Raw genomic sequence first — 14,401 nt, 5'->3', positions numbered from 1 at the left:
TATTCAAAGCCTACTCAAATTTGTGAGTTTCATATTCTTGGAAAAAAATTTAATAATTAGTGAAATTAATCATTTTGGCAAATATAAATTTAACAATATTTGTAAAAAGATTAGGTTGGCAAATTTATTTTTAACTTTCTATTCAAAATTCTAAGAACGAAAACAAAAAAAAAATATAATGAACGTAACTTCTACAAGTTAATTATAGATTTTTAATTTCTCCTTTGAACTACAATTAAAAAGAGCTTCCATGTAAATTATTGCGTATAGCTTTGTCCCATGCTTACCATTGCAACAAATCGTTTGTGTTTTGCAACTACAAATACAAAACATTTCGCCAATTTACATGCAAACCATTTGCCCACTTCTAGGACTGTTCTCTGCATTGCTAAGCTGCCTTCCCTCTACTCTACTACTACATAGTGAAACCTCCCACGCATAGTCCGCAGCTAGCCTTGTGATAGCGCGTAAAGCTGGGTGTGCTCTCAGCTAATGCATTGACTAACGGCCCATTATGCATACGTGGCGTATGAGTGATTTGTTGTTGCCAACAGGCCGAGTCACAAAACAAAACAAAACAAAAAAAAAAAAAAAAAAAAGAGAATAGCTGAAGAGAATTTGCGAAAACGTGCAAAAGCGCGCTTGCAACGCGTTGCACGCACCAAGAACCAAAAATAAAATGCAATTTTTGTTGCTGTCGGATGTTAAAATTATTGCATTTGCTGCCCGAGTCCAACAACGAGGCAACAATCGTGGCCCTTGTGGGTGGCATTAACTGGTCCGCCCGTTTGTCCCAATGCCACCACCTCATTTGTGTATACACGCATCTCTGTATGCGTGTGTGAGTGCGTGTGTGTGTGTGTGTGTGTGGGTTGGCATTAATTGTGATGTCTGGCGTGGTCAGGAGCCGGCTGATGAGTAAGTAGATTTCCTTGTATGCAGCAGCCTCCGCCTGCCGTTCTTTTTTTTTTTCGTATACATACGAGTGTTTGTTGTTGGAAGTACGCCTACTTTTTTGCATTGCACGCTGCACGCTGCTGCTGGGGTGTAAGGGTAAGAGGTGGAAGACTCGGTTTGGTTTTTTCTGCACATTGCCTCATTGATAATAATGCCCCCCGCTGCCGCCAAGCCACCTAGCCACCTAGCCGTGCAGCATCGGCTGCAGTCGCGTTGTCGGTTGTCCGCTGTCCGCTCGGTTTTTTGCCTTGCATGCGGCGTATGCGTAATATTTTTAAACACACACGCACGCACATACACGCACTGCGATTACGCGGGACTGAGGACTGAGGACTGTCCTGAGGTAGCAGCAGCAGTGGGTAGTGGGTAGTCAGGCATCAGGCATCGGCCAGGCATTGCTGCCCAGTGAGAGAGTCGTCGTTGTAGTGCGTTGTGCGTGTGGCCAGCGCGAAAAAAGAACCAAAAAAGCTCCGCCTTAAAAATATGCGCGCACCAATTGCCATTTGTGTCTGTTTTTCTCTTTTTTACACGCACGGCGCGAAATGTGGGCCTATGTTGCACAGTGAAACGTCTGATAAGCGCGCATAGTTGTTGCTTCTCTCTGCTGCTGTTGTTGTAAATAAAAAACGTTGCACAGCAACAACAATAATAACAACAACGAAAAAAGAGTGGAAAACGCACGCGATGCCAACGGCTGACAAATGAAAAGTGCAAAAAGCGTAAAAATCGCTGCGACCACGACGCTGGAGAAGCCTTCTCTTTTCTTTTTTCGCACTTTTCGGACGCCAAGCTTCGTTACTGGTCCATGGGGCATCCCCGGAACATATGGCAACAAAACTTTACATACTTGTAGGCGTTATTTTTTTTGTATTATTTACGCACCTCTCCATCGCAGGTCGAGGGTTGCGGTTAAGTGGCCTCGCCGAGTTGCAACAGAGCGGGGACGGGAAAGAGAAGGGGAAGAGGGTGGCAAAGTTGTTGCGGTTACTGAGGAAATGGGCATCAATGTCTGACAATATTATGTTTCAATTTCTGCCTTGGACTGAGTGACTCGGAATTGGAGATGAGGACTGAGTCTGAGGCTTTTGTCTGCGCGAAATTTGACTTGATGATGGAAATATTAATAGAGTCTCGGGGGAGAGAAACATAATAAGTATTGCAGTTACGACATGTCAAAGGCAAAAGGGAGAATTTTGTTTGATTTTATAAACGAGTTGATTGGCTTTGAGTGCGAAAAGCCGCAGATCAACTTTAAGGTTTGTTCAAGCAATGAAATGTTTCTGGGTTAAATAATACTTATCCACAAACGAAATTTCTATCTATGCATAAAACTATTTTTATATATAATTGTTCTCTTCAGATTTGTAACTTCAAAAAGTGGTAAAAATAATAGTCACAGTTTGACCTTAAGGGAGTCCATTGTTTGACAGCATTATCATCTGTTCCGCTTCAACTGCGCATTTTGCACCTAAATGTCAGTTGCTCCTCAGTCGCATTTGCTGCTGGCAATGGCAATACTCATACGCCTCGTATGCGCTTTTGTGAAATTTTTGGCGTTTCCGTTTCATTTATATTTTTTTGTGCTTTTTGGGAGCAGATCCCACGCATAGCTTAAAATGCAGTCACGAAGAGGGAAGCACAAACAGTTGAAACTTTTTTTGTTTCTCTTTTATCCCATTGGCCAAGGCAACTAAAAAGCAATGGTGTTCCTACACACACCCTTTCAAGCATGTGTATGTGTGTGTGTGTGCATGTGTGTCTCTGCGTAGTTTCTGTACATTTTTATGCTTTTGCATTTGCCGCCAGGCGAAAAATGGACAAAGCGCCAACGACAATTGCTGCAACAGCAAATATTACAAAACTTGAAACTCTATAGAAAAAAAAAGATATTTAATAATTGTATATAACATATGTAACTGCATTTTTATGTATATCGTGTATTAAAAATGAATTCAAAAATTCATAAAATACCCTATACAGCAATACCCTGGTTAAAACCGAAATGTGCATCATAGAATAACTTCGAAAGCTTATTGTGAGCACCTCTTACACAGCCTTGATGCACACCTGCCTCCCCTGTGGTGCAGGCAATCCTTTTTGCATTTGATAGCATTGATGATGTTTTGGTTTACCATTTGTGACCCAGGCTATACTATATTATATACACCAAAAACTAAATAGCAACACAAAAAAATGCATGTGTATTTATATAAAAGAGCTCTTCCCTCTCGCCTCGCGCCTCTGCCTATCGAGCTTTTGATTTGCTTTCAGTTTTTGGGGTTTTTTCCCCTTTTTGATTTGATTTTATTTTTCTATTTTTCCAGCGACTGCCCACAAAGCGGGTCAAAGTTACTCACATCACACGCGGCCAGAGCCAGAGAGCAAGGTGGTTGAATGGTCGCAGGGCGTGTAATTGTTTCGACGTAGCATGCATGTAGCATACTTTCGGCTAGCACTGTAACTAACGCTACATGCCACTCAATCGCACAACAACAATAACAAACATCAAGTGTGGGGGTGACAGAGAGAGAGAGGCGGAGTGGCGTGTGTTACGCTTTTTATGCGGCACGCGAATATTATTTGTAGTGCGCCATAAAGTATGCAACATTTTGTTGACCAGTCCGCAGTTGAACGGCGATGTTTCTTTTTTTTATTTCGGTGGGTTACAGACGACCCACCGGCAACGCCTGGAGCACGCTTAACTTCCAGTTGCCAATGTACCGCACCTTGTCTGGCTGATTAGTTTATGATGTGGTTGGGCTAGACAGCAAGGGGATCGGCAGGTTTGGCTTCCAGCTCGACCTCGAGTTGGGGTTTAGGTTACAGTTTTGTGGTTCGGTTGGAATTGCATTTTTATGTTCGAGACTCGAAGGTTTTCTTCTTGCACCCACATGGAAAGTTTATCCGCTAATTTGAGTGGGCAAGTGTGGTAAAGTGTCTGTCTGTCAAGGAAGTTGTTAAATATTTAGCATAATATCAAGGTACAAATTATGGCGTGGCTATTCTAAGTGATGTTCAATTAAAAGCGGTAATGTTTTCTGAAATGCTGCCGAGAGACCGCCACAAATATAATGTGAATGTGTTGATTAATTTCAAGTATTACATTATTGTATGTTCTTCTAATTTTCCTTTAATAAATTTGGTTATTGTTTTCAAATTTCATAGTACTAAAATAGAATAAAAAGGATCATTACATCAGATGTTGAGAATACCTGGATTTATTTATATTTAAACGAATCTATTTATGGGCAACTTTTTAAAATACGGGCTTCATTTTATACCCGATACACATAGAGTGGAAGGGAACATTCATTATTCCTCCAGGAAATGCTGAAAGAGTCATCTCCGACCCTATAAAGTATATACATTCGTAATCAACGTCGACATCAGCACTCGTTATGTTTGCATGCAGATCGAGTTTGTTTCAAATTTCCAAGCCAGCTTTCGCCCCGGCAATCAACAAAAATCGAAAAGCAAGCGTAATTTTAAAGCTAGATCCGAATTATGGTATATACAATAGTAACTATAATTTTTCATTCCTAAAAATTTGGTTGCGATTATATTAGTATATTTTGAATCAGGTTATATGCTCACAAAACAAGAAAAAAATTAAATCCGAATAATATTATATGAGATGTTATGAATCTTTTATCGAGATCAATCTTGCCTTAAAAGTGCACAAAGTTGTATTTACTTTATCAATATATTTTTGCCAAATAAATATGTACAATATGTACTTACATAACATATATTATAATATATTAATCCGATCGAAGATATGATTTGCTTAATTAATAAATTAATATAGTTGGTTATGGCAACTGGACAATAGTTTGTGAAATTTTCTTGAACTCAAATTTCGTAATTCAAATTAATTTGAATTCAATTGTTTTATTATTGCTCTATTCTTTGGCTTAATCATATTTTTTATGCATTTATCATTCATTCCCTTCCGTTTACATTTCTGTCTGCTTTTCTCACTCTCTCGCGCTAATGACTGTGTACCAGGTTGGTTACTAATTTAATGCTGGCCTGTGACTGCTTTCAACCCATATTTGCATCTACACATTTTTTTATATATATATTCCGTCATAGATATGTATGTATACATGTATTTTAAAATCTATTTTTTTGACATCGTCAACAAAAATGGCCGTCTATCCAAAAGTATACAGCATTGAAAAAAAAAAAAACAGTTTTTGTAATTGCTTTGACCAACGCTAGTGTTTCAGGGAATGGGAACGATACGATGTAGAGGAGTATGCAGGTTTTGCCATATATATTTTATAGCTATCCGTGCATTTAATGCATTTAGACTGCAGTTGCGTCAAAATGACGCAATGCATCAGAACTGCGAATCTGAAGCGGAGAACATGCATATGGAAATTGTTGGCCAAATATTGATATGCATATTCATGTTCGCCCCGAAAGAAGGCTTCAAGCGCTCAACATATTAAACGAAAGATTGCAAATTTTCGACTTGTATCTAACCACATAAATATTTGTAACTTTAAAGATTCCATAAAGTACCAGAATGTTCTACTTTTAAGTCTGTCAATAAAAAGGTAGAAAAAGGAAATCAAATATTTATTTTATTGCACTTTTTGGACCAACTGAAACTGTACCAAGCTGTCACTCCCACTCTATCAATCGCCTTCAGTGTCTATCTTCGTTTATTTGTGCACACAACTATCTAAGGTTCGATATGCGCTCACATCTCATGTGCAATTTCTTTTAATTTCTTCAGCACGATTGCGTAGTTAAGTTTCGAATTCTCATTAGACTAAGTTGCCAGCCCACAGCTCAAGAGCTAGACCGCCTCTGACAGACATCAGGGTTTCCCCCCCTGGGCACCACCCTCCGCGCCGTAGCGTGGAAGCTGCAGCCTCCCCCGAAAACCAATGTCGTAACCACAAAAACTTTGGAGCTTGCCTCCCGTTTTTACCGCCCTTAGAGTGAGATGGCAACATGTGTGTGTGTGTGTGTGTGTGTGTGTGTGTGTGAGGGAGTGAGAGAAAGTCTGAGACAAAAACTAATGCATATGTTTAGGCATTTTAATTTATATACGACAACCCACTCACACAAACACACACACACACACACACTCAGACAAGCATACATAAAGGCGGGCAACTTCTAAGAAAGGCACACACACATGCAGACACTAACCCCCGCTCTGTTTTTAGGGTAAGCATAACCCCTGCCACACTTGCCCCGGCGCCGTTGATAAAAGCAACTTCCATTTCATTTAAACTACAATTTCCTTGACAGCGCACAGAGGCAACCATCTTCCTTCCCCCCGCCTCCGCCCCCGTCACCGTTCCCTTTACTTCTCCGAGTTAGGTCTTAGTGTAGCAAGGGAATAGGAGGTTGAGGTTGTAGTTGAGAGCTGGGGATGGGGTTGGGGTTGGGGGGTTGGCAACCCTTTCACGCACTTATGAGTTAAACGCAAATTTTCTTAGCTGCCTTTTAGGCGCTGCTCAGAGAAGAGGCCGTGTGTGTTTGTGTGCGCACGCTTCTCGTCTGGAGAAATATGTCATCGGCAGTTGGCAGTCATGAGACGCACACTCACACCCCACGCTCACACTCACACATGTGTACTCACGTGTAGACACACACACACTTGTATGCGTACTCTCGAGCCGTTTGGTAATTCATTATGCGTGTGCTTAGAGGCTTTCTGCCATTGTAGTGGTGTGGAGTGGTAGTCATAGTCTGCTTTTAGGCGCACTAGACAACAATAATAACAACAACTACAACAAGAACCCCCCCCCTTCTGTTAGTGTTTCATTTGTGCCTTTTGCATTGAACTTCTCGTTTCGTTTAGTTTCGTTCCCCATTTTGGCTTTTGCTTTTCTTGCAAGATGCCACAGCCCGCATATTTCTCAACATTAGACTTGGCAACCAATCTCTCGCTCTCTAGCATACTTTTAGGCGCAACCGTAAAAGGGTTACAATTTGTCTGCCACTGCTTCCCCTCACATCAGCACTATCCCATTCCCTTTTCCATTCCCATTCCCACTTCCATTTCCACTTCCTTTGCCTTCAAAAACTTCAAAAGCAACTTCGTTTCGACTCTCGCACAGAAATGTTGTAGCAATGGAAATAAATGCTTAGATTTATGTCCTACTGTGTGAGTGTGTGTGCTTATGAGTGGGTTGGTACGCCTTGCAGGTGTTACTCATACGCCATGTGGGCTGCTGCTGCTGCTGCAGAGCACACAACACACAACAAATTGCTTGGCACATCGACAGCAATGGGCCACAACGAAACCCGTTCTATGGCTATGCCAAAGTCAAGGTTGCCTTGGATGAGCTCACCAGCTTAAGTCGAATTGTCCCAGCCAAATGAAGTTTGCTTCCATTCCAAGCCAGAAATCTTACATATACATATATGTATATATATATATGAATGTATATATATATATAGCAAGTGTGTCGAGCACAAAGACTCCCGGCGGAGTTGCTCAACTTCACAAAAATGTCAGTCGTTTGGTTCCTTCGCTAGATTTAACCTGCCTTCCCTTAACTCTTTTCTTTTCCTCCCCCAACAATCCAGCTGTCCGGCTTTCTATTCCTGCCTGGCCATTGACTTTGTCCAGTCAAACTCTCTTACTACACTTTCTGAGTTCCCCAGTTGCTTTTCTTATACCGTTTTAATTAATGGAAAATTTGTACGTTTTCTTCTTATTCATGTGGTCTTTTCTTCAATCGACAGCGCTGCCTTAAGCAAAAGGGTAACTCGAACTAAAAGAAATTGCCAGCTCTAGCCAAGGCAAGCTTAACCTGAACCCCAAAAACTCAAACCCCAATATTAAAGCCACACCCACACATGCAGTCGCATTCGCATTCACACTCGCAATCCCAAACCAAGAGTGGAGAACTCAATTCCATTCCCTCTCTTTGCCCACCACAATCTAAAAGGAAAAACAACTCCCACAAGTTGTCCATCTACGGCTCTGTTGGCTACTTTCGTTTGACAGTGGACAAAATCCAAATTGTCATTTGTTTTCTACAGCTTGATTAGAAAATTGTCTTGGGAGTTGTTTGCTTTAAGCTGAATGAATGATTTTTCCTAAACTAAACTAATTTCTAGGTGTCCCATTTCGCTCTTAAGTAAAAGTCGTTGGTTACTTGATAGATATTTGTGTCTGCAGCAGAAGTTTCTTGAATGAATCTTCGATGGTTTAAGATTACACACTTGTTACCTTTACCTTTAACTAATAAACATACAAAACATTTATTAATAAAGTAAATATCTGAATATGTCTTGTGGAACATATACATATATAGATTTTTTTTTATTGATTCAAATCAACTGAACTTTAATCTCAAACTCTTAATATAAATAATGCATTTGACCGTTCAAAAGAGTTTTTCTTTTCACTAAATATATATCATTTGATAATATAAAAGTGCATCTTTGGGATGCTTCTCAGTTGATTGCAAATAACTAAACCCAATATCGAAAAGACTTTCGATCAAACTCTGCTAGCTGCGCAAAGAGATCCTTCAACTCAATGTTAATTAGGAGTAGTGTTCAAACTTCATTTTCATTCGCTTCCTTTTTGCTTTTGCTCCATCTGCGTGTTATTCACACAGAATACAACTTCATTTGTGCTGGCAACAGAGTTGGCAATGATGGCAAGCTGGCAGGATGGCGAGTCCAACCATTGTCCTTTAAACCACAAGCCAAGACTCAGAGTAACAGGAAAAAAAAGAAACTGTGCTGAACGATGCCCAACGTCTTGGAAAGAAGGCAAACGAAATGTTTCATTAGAGCAATGTTTGCCACAAATGGCAGAGACCCAAAAGCGCCACCCAGTTGGCCCCCATCCCATCTCAGTCACTCTTCGGGGCGGAATATCCTGGGCAACTAATTTGCAGCGCAGCATAAAAAGGAAGCATTCAGAGAAAAAAGCAATCCAAAGCAGAGAGGAAGAGAGATAGAAAAAAAGGGAACCCGGTTCCCTCGGACTTTCATCTTGGGCCAAGATAAACTTTCCTGCTGGTTGGGCTAAACTTGCCCATTCACCAGAAGGGAATGCTGAAGTAGTAGCCGAAGCCGAAGACCAAGTAGAGATGTAGCTGGTAGATACTTTGACGTTTTTTGCGCATACTTTTCAATGGTCTAACGAGTTTGGGCCCCTTCTAATCATTGGGATTTTGGTATATTGAACGCTGTCCCAAAACTTTATGCGGTCATCGAAAGTTCCGTAAACTGAACTTGCACTCATCTCACATTCACACTGTCTTCTCCTCTCTTCCTCTAACAGGAAACCATTCCAGCAACACCGGCCACAAGCACCGACACCAGCAGTGTGGTTGGTGTAGGCGGTGGCGGAGGCGGTGGCGCTGGCGGCGGCGGCGGAGGAATCGCCAGTGTTGCCAGTGGACTGGGCGACATTGCGAGCAGCCTCGGTGGCGGCAGTGGCAGCGAGTCGGAAGCCTACGCGGGCCTCATGAAGGATGCGGACAAGCTGAAACTGATGCTCCTGGCCTGGAACTATCAGAACTCGACGGCTGTGCGCAATGGCACCGAGGGACCAGATCTGAGTGTTGTCGGCGGCCTTTGGGCGCAGTATCAGAATGCTTTGGCCCAGAATGCAGCGGCTGTGGCAGCAGCCAGCAGTAAAATGGACAGCTCATTGTCGCCGGTTCCCAGGCAGGATGCACACTCGCCGATGGAGGCACAGGACGAGACGAACTCGTCGGGCCAGAAGGAGGAGGACGAGGTTTCCGAAGACGATTCCGATGACAAGATGGACGAGAAATTGGCCACCACACACGATCCCGAGCGCCTCAAGGCCTTCAATGTGAGTAAACTGCGTGAGAGAAAGAGATTGAGATGAGTTTTTTGCCAGTTGAGCAGCGAATGTAAAGCAAGCGTTGCCAATGAATCACGACCAGAAATGGGAAATCACTTTTCCCGCCCCAAAGTAACCGCAATTAATCGCTGGTATTTTGCCTTGCAGATGTTCGTGCGTTTGTTCGTGGACGAGAATCTCGACCGGATCATTCCCATCTCCAAGCAGCCAAAAGAGAAGATTCAAGCCATTATCGATTCATGTGCCCGACAATTTCCCGAGTTCAGTGATCGTTCCCGCAAACGTATTCGCACCTATCTGAAGTCCTGTCGCCGCAACAAAAAGACACGAGACGGTTGGGAGAATACGGTAAGTGATTAGACATTATCTTTAAGTTCTTACCTGAATGTGGTGCATATAAAAAAAAAAAAGTTAAATTGACTGCAAAATTGGCACATCAAATATTTTAGACTTGAGAAGCAAAATGTAATGTTTGCCAGTAGTTGAGAAATACTATTTTAACATCAATCTGAGGTTTTGCATTTCATTTCTGTTCATTATCAGAACCTTTACAAAAAAGGTGGAAATTAAATAAAATAAAGAAAAATAAATATATGAAAAAAATACAGAAAATTATAAAAGTATTTAAAGTGGCAAAAATTTTTATTAAGTAAAAATTATGAAAGGTGGTTTAACATTACTTTATTCGCAAAATAAGTTACTTTCTTTTTCTGTTTTATATGAAAAGTCAATTCAATTAATTTTGAGGCTTTCTATTTATTTTCTCTTTTTATATAATAAAACTACTATATTTTATGGGAAATGTAGCATCATCTCACATTGTATTAAAATGGCATTATAAATGTAATTTCATTAGTATTTTGGAATTGACAAAATATGAAGAAATTTTGAGCTTAGCTTTCATACATATTTTGAAATAGGTAACTAATTTTTGGATAAAATAAACAAGCAAACAAAATAAAGTAATACAACATATAAATATGTTGCCATAATTGTTAATATAGGAATATTCTGATGCAGTTTAAAGTGACTAGAGTATAGAATGTTTTACCTTAGACATCACTTTCATTCACCATGGTATTCACCATCTTTTTTCCAATTGCCGTTTTGCAGACTCGACCGACGCCCGCGCATCTGACCTCCGTGCAGGCGGAACAAATCCTGGCGATTGCCTGCGAGAACGAGTCGATGAACGCGAAGCGAATGCGAATTGGCCTCGAGCCAATTACACATGCGGTGCCAGCGCCGGGCAGCGTTGTGGCAGCTGCAGCTGCAGCGGCAGCTGTTGCCGGCACCAGCACCACATCCGCGAGCAATGCGGCCACCGTAACCTGCACGGCAGCCGATGCGGCTGGCCTCACCAGCGTGGCAGCGGCAGCGTTGCCATTCGTTAGCGCCGTCGGCTTCGCACGCTCCACACCGAACTCGGAGCACGCGGATACCGCGTTCGGTGGCGCCTCCAATTTAGGCGCCGGCGCTGGCAGTGCAGGCGGCAACAGCACCAGCGGCGCAGCTGGCGGTGGCACCGGTGGCATGAGCTCGGCGCGCAGCTCACCGCTGGCACTCAGCTCAAATGCCAGCGTTGGCGGAGCGAGTGTCACGGGCTTGGCGTTGGCCAATGGGGCTGGGGCATCGAATGGCGCTGGCCTGCCCTCAAGCAGTCCCTATACCACGGACTTTAGCTCGCCCTCGGCGGCCTCGCCTTTTGTGGCAGCTGCAGCGGCAGCAGCTGTGGCAGCTGGACGTGCGCCCAGCTATCCTGGCTACTTCCCAGGCGTTGCCGGGCTGGGTAATGGTAAGTAAATACAATAGTTGGAGTGACACTGGCATAAAGCGCAAGTGGATTAATCCATACACTATACGCTTTAAGTGAGTGTCATTCAAAACGTTAGCACACGCTTTATTAACTTATCTCCCCTTCTTATTGCAGTTACGCCCACCGATCTCTCCATGAAGCCCACGGCGCTTGGCGTTGGCGGCGGTCTCGCTGGCAGCGTCAGCAGCAACAGCAACAACAATACAGTTAGCGCGCAGCTGAGTGCCGCCAATCTGGCCACACTGAGCAATGCCAGCAACAACAATGTGCTGGCCACAGCCACACAGCAACTGCAGCAGCTGCAACAACAGCAACAGCAACAGCAGCAGCAACAACAGCAGCAGCAACAACAGCAACAGCAGCAGCAACAGCAACTGCTCTCCACGTCCGGTGATGCCAACTGCTCCCGAGTGCCGCCCATTCTGCCCCACAAGCTGAGTCCCAACGAGGTGACCGCTGCCCGCCAGGTCATATCGGCGTACAGGGAGAGCGCTGCGTTCCTGCTGCGCACCGCTGACCAGGTGGAGCAGCTGCTGGTGCAACAGCAGTAGGCTGGCGATGCTGATGCTGATACTGATGCTGATGATGATGATGGTGGTGGTGGCTAGCATTGGGCACTTTCCAGACCCGAGGCGACGCGAGGCGCGCGCGCGCGGGTTGTTCCTATTTAAATTTAAATTTAAATTGAATTACACAGAGCAACAACAAAAAAAAACAAGAAATAATAAAACACACTCACAGCAACTAAGCGAATTAGAAAGCGAAAGCTACAAAAATAGTCAAAGCATAGCAGCAAAAAAAAAACAAAACAAAACCAAAAATCCAACCCCAAACAAAATAAATAAAACAGAAACAAAATAGATACAGAGAAATAGTCAAACAATGTTCGTTTTAACACAAACATTTTAAGTGTTTTTTCCTCCAAACTACGTACAGCATATTACAAATAGCATTAACGGATAAACAAAATGATTAATACGAAATACCACAAAATACCAACAAATTCCAAACAAAAATACCAACAACCAATCACTTAATATTGCAATTGTCGCAGCCGCAAAACAGAATTTTGCTTTGCAGTTCAATAGCTCGCAGCTTCGCTATAAATAATAAAAAAGAAATCAAATTTAAACATAATTAATTTTTTTTTTAGCACTATATTATTTGCATGTTCCATTCATAGTAACGACTGCGAGATATTGAATTAAAAAGCTTAACTCTGATTAAAATATCAAATAATTAAATGAAAACAAAAAATCGTAAGCAGCAAGTCACATTACTACAGTGTCTACTAAAAGTAAAACTACAATAGCCACCCACACAAAAAGACAGTCACTCAAATATGTTCACACTCGCATTACGTTGAAGTTTTTGTTTAAATTTTACAAGTTTTTATTACATTTTAAATGCTCGTATAGAGCCACAGTTTCCGGCCCAGTTTGATGTGCGCGATTTGTTAAAAAAAAAATAAATAAATAAAAAAAATATACAAAAAAGCGAAAAACAATATATTGTATTGTATGTAATTAAGTTGAAGTATTGTTGTAAATTTTAAGTGTATCAAAAGAGATGAAATGGTCGAGTTAGAAAAAAACACATTTTAAGATAACAAACATAACAAAAATGATAAAAACAAAAAAAAAACATTATTTCAAATATATGGGAAACTATGAGAAAACACAGGGTGATACTTTCTGAAATTATTACAAAAGCCTAAGCTAAAAATTAAAACAAAAAAAAAATGTGTAAAAAAATATATAAAAATGGTATGGCATAGAAGTTGGTATATGTGTATTTAAAAGTGAACAAAAAATTCGAAAGAATAAACATTTTTATTTTATTAAAATTATGAAATTATAAATTTTATTTTCTTAATACTGTCTCTATTTTTGATTTTGTATTTTGACTTTTTTACTGAAATAAATATTATTATTCTTATTATTCATTGTATACATCATTATTGTGTTGGTTCGTTTACTGCATACGAAATATTAAATAAAATACATAAATACCAAATAGCCATTAATGTTTTTGCATCTATAAATGTGCATGTAAAAATACAATACAATCCGAAATTAAATCGAGTCAAGAGAAAACCAAATCGAAAAACCGCTATGCAAAGCAAATTATAGAATTTAATAACATAAATAACAAAATACACCAAAAGTATTTAATTATTTAATCAAATAAATAAATATTAATTACACGAAGCGTGGCGCAAAGAGATTCGATAAATTTGCTGGCCACGCAAAACGAAAACTATTATAATACGAAAACACAAATTTATTAATTATAATATAATGGATTGGTATTTGCATAGAAAAGTAAACTGATTATAAAGTCCGAAAACGAAAAAGACAAAACACAAAAAAAAAACATTTTAAAAGTCGACTTAATAAAGAATTTATGAGAATTATATGTATATTAATCACTTGTTGTAATTTATTGTTTATTTTTTAATTGGACAGGAATGACAAATTAATCATATTAATCAAACATTTTTAGAAGGCCCAAAAAGCTATCAGACCAATACTATCATAAAACTGTACAGTTTTATATAAGCTTAATGCTGAGCTGTGCAGTATACTTCGAAGTATACATTATTCGCTTTGCACCTAGACGAACATTCCTATTAATTTTTGTATCTCTATTTGGATCCTTCATAGAAAGACTATATGGCATAGGATTTTAGGGCTGATCAAAAATTATATGTTTCTTCGAACGAGTTACTTTCATTTCCAACGGCAATAAGATAAAATGCTCTTCAACTCCATCAGCTACTTAAAATTGAATAATTTTTT

The 14,401-nt window shown here is 40.6% G+C and overlaps 1 protein-coding gene across 2 annotated transcripts in view; it reads left to right on the top strand.

The window, feature by feature from the left end:
* The window catches only part of LOC133840547 (uncharacterized), a 68,292-nt gene extending 55,812 nt beyond the window's left edge, over positions 1–12,480 (top strand). For both annotated transcript variants that reach the window (XM_062272441.1, XM_062272450.1), the window contains 4 exons: positions 9,233–9,772; positions 9,932–10,132; positions 10,898–11,579; positions 11,715–12,480. In XM_062272441.1, the coding sequence (XP_062128425.1) occupies positions 9,233–9,772; positions 9,932–10,132; positions 10,898–11,579; positions 11,715–12,151 (1,860 nt within the window). In that variant the 3' untranslated portion in view covers positions 12,152–12,480. The remainder of the gene's footprint in view (positions 1–9,232; positions 9,773–9,931; positions 10,133–10,897; positions 11,580–11,714) is intronic.
* Positions 12,481–14,401: the final 1,921 nt, after the last annotated feature.

This window comes from Drosophila sulfurigaster, chromosome 2L, assembly GCF_023558435.1.
Source record: "Drosophila sulfurigaster albostrigata strain 15112-1811.04 chromosome 2L, ASM2355843v2, whole genome shotgun sequence".
Lineage (NCBI taxonomy): Eukaryota > Metazoa > Arthropoda > Insecta > Diptera > Drosophilidae > Drosophila > Drosophila sulfurigaster.
Note: the sequence above shows the minus strand (reverse complement) of the source record. Positions and strands in the feature narration are given on the sequence as shown.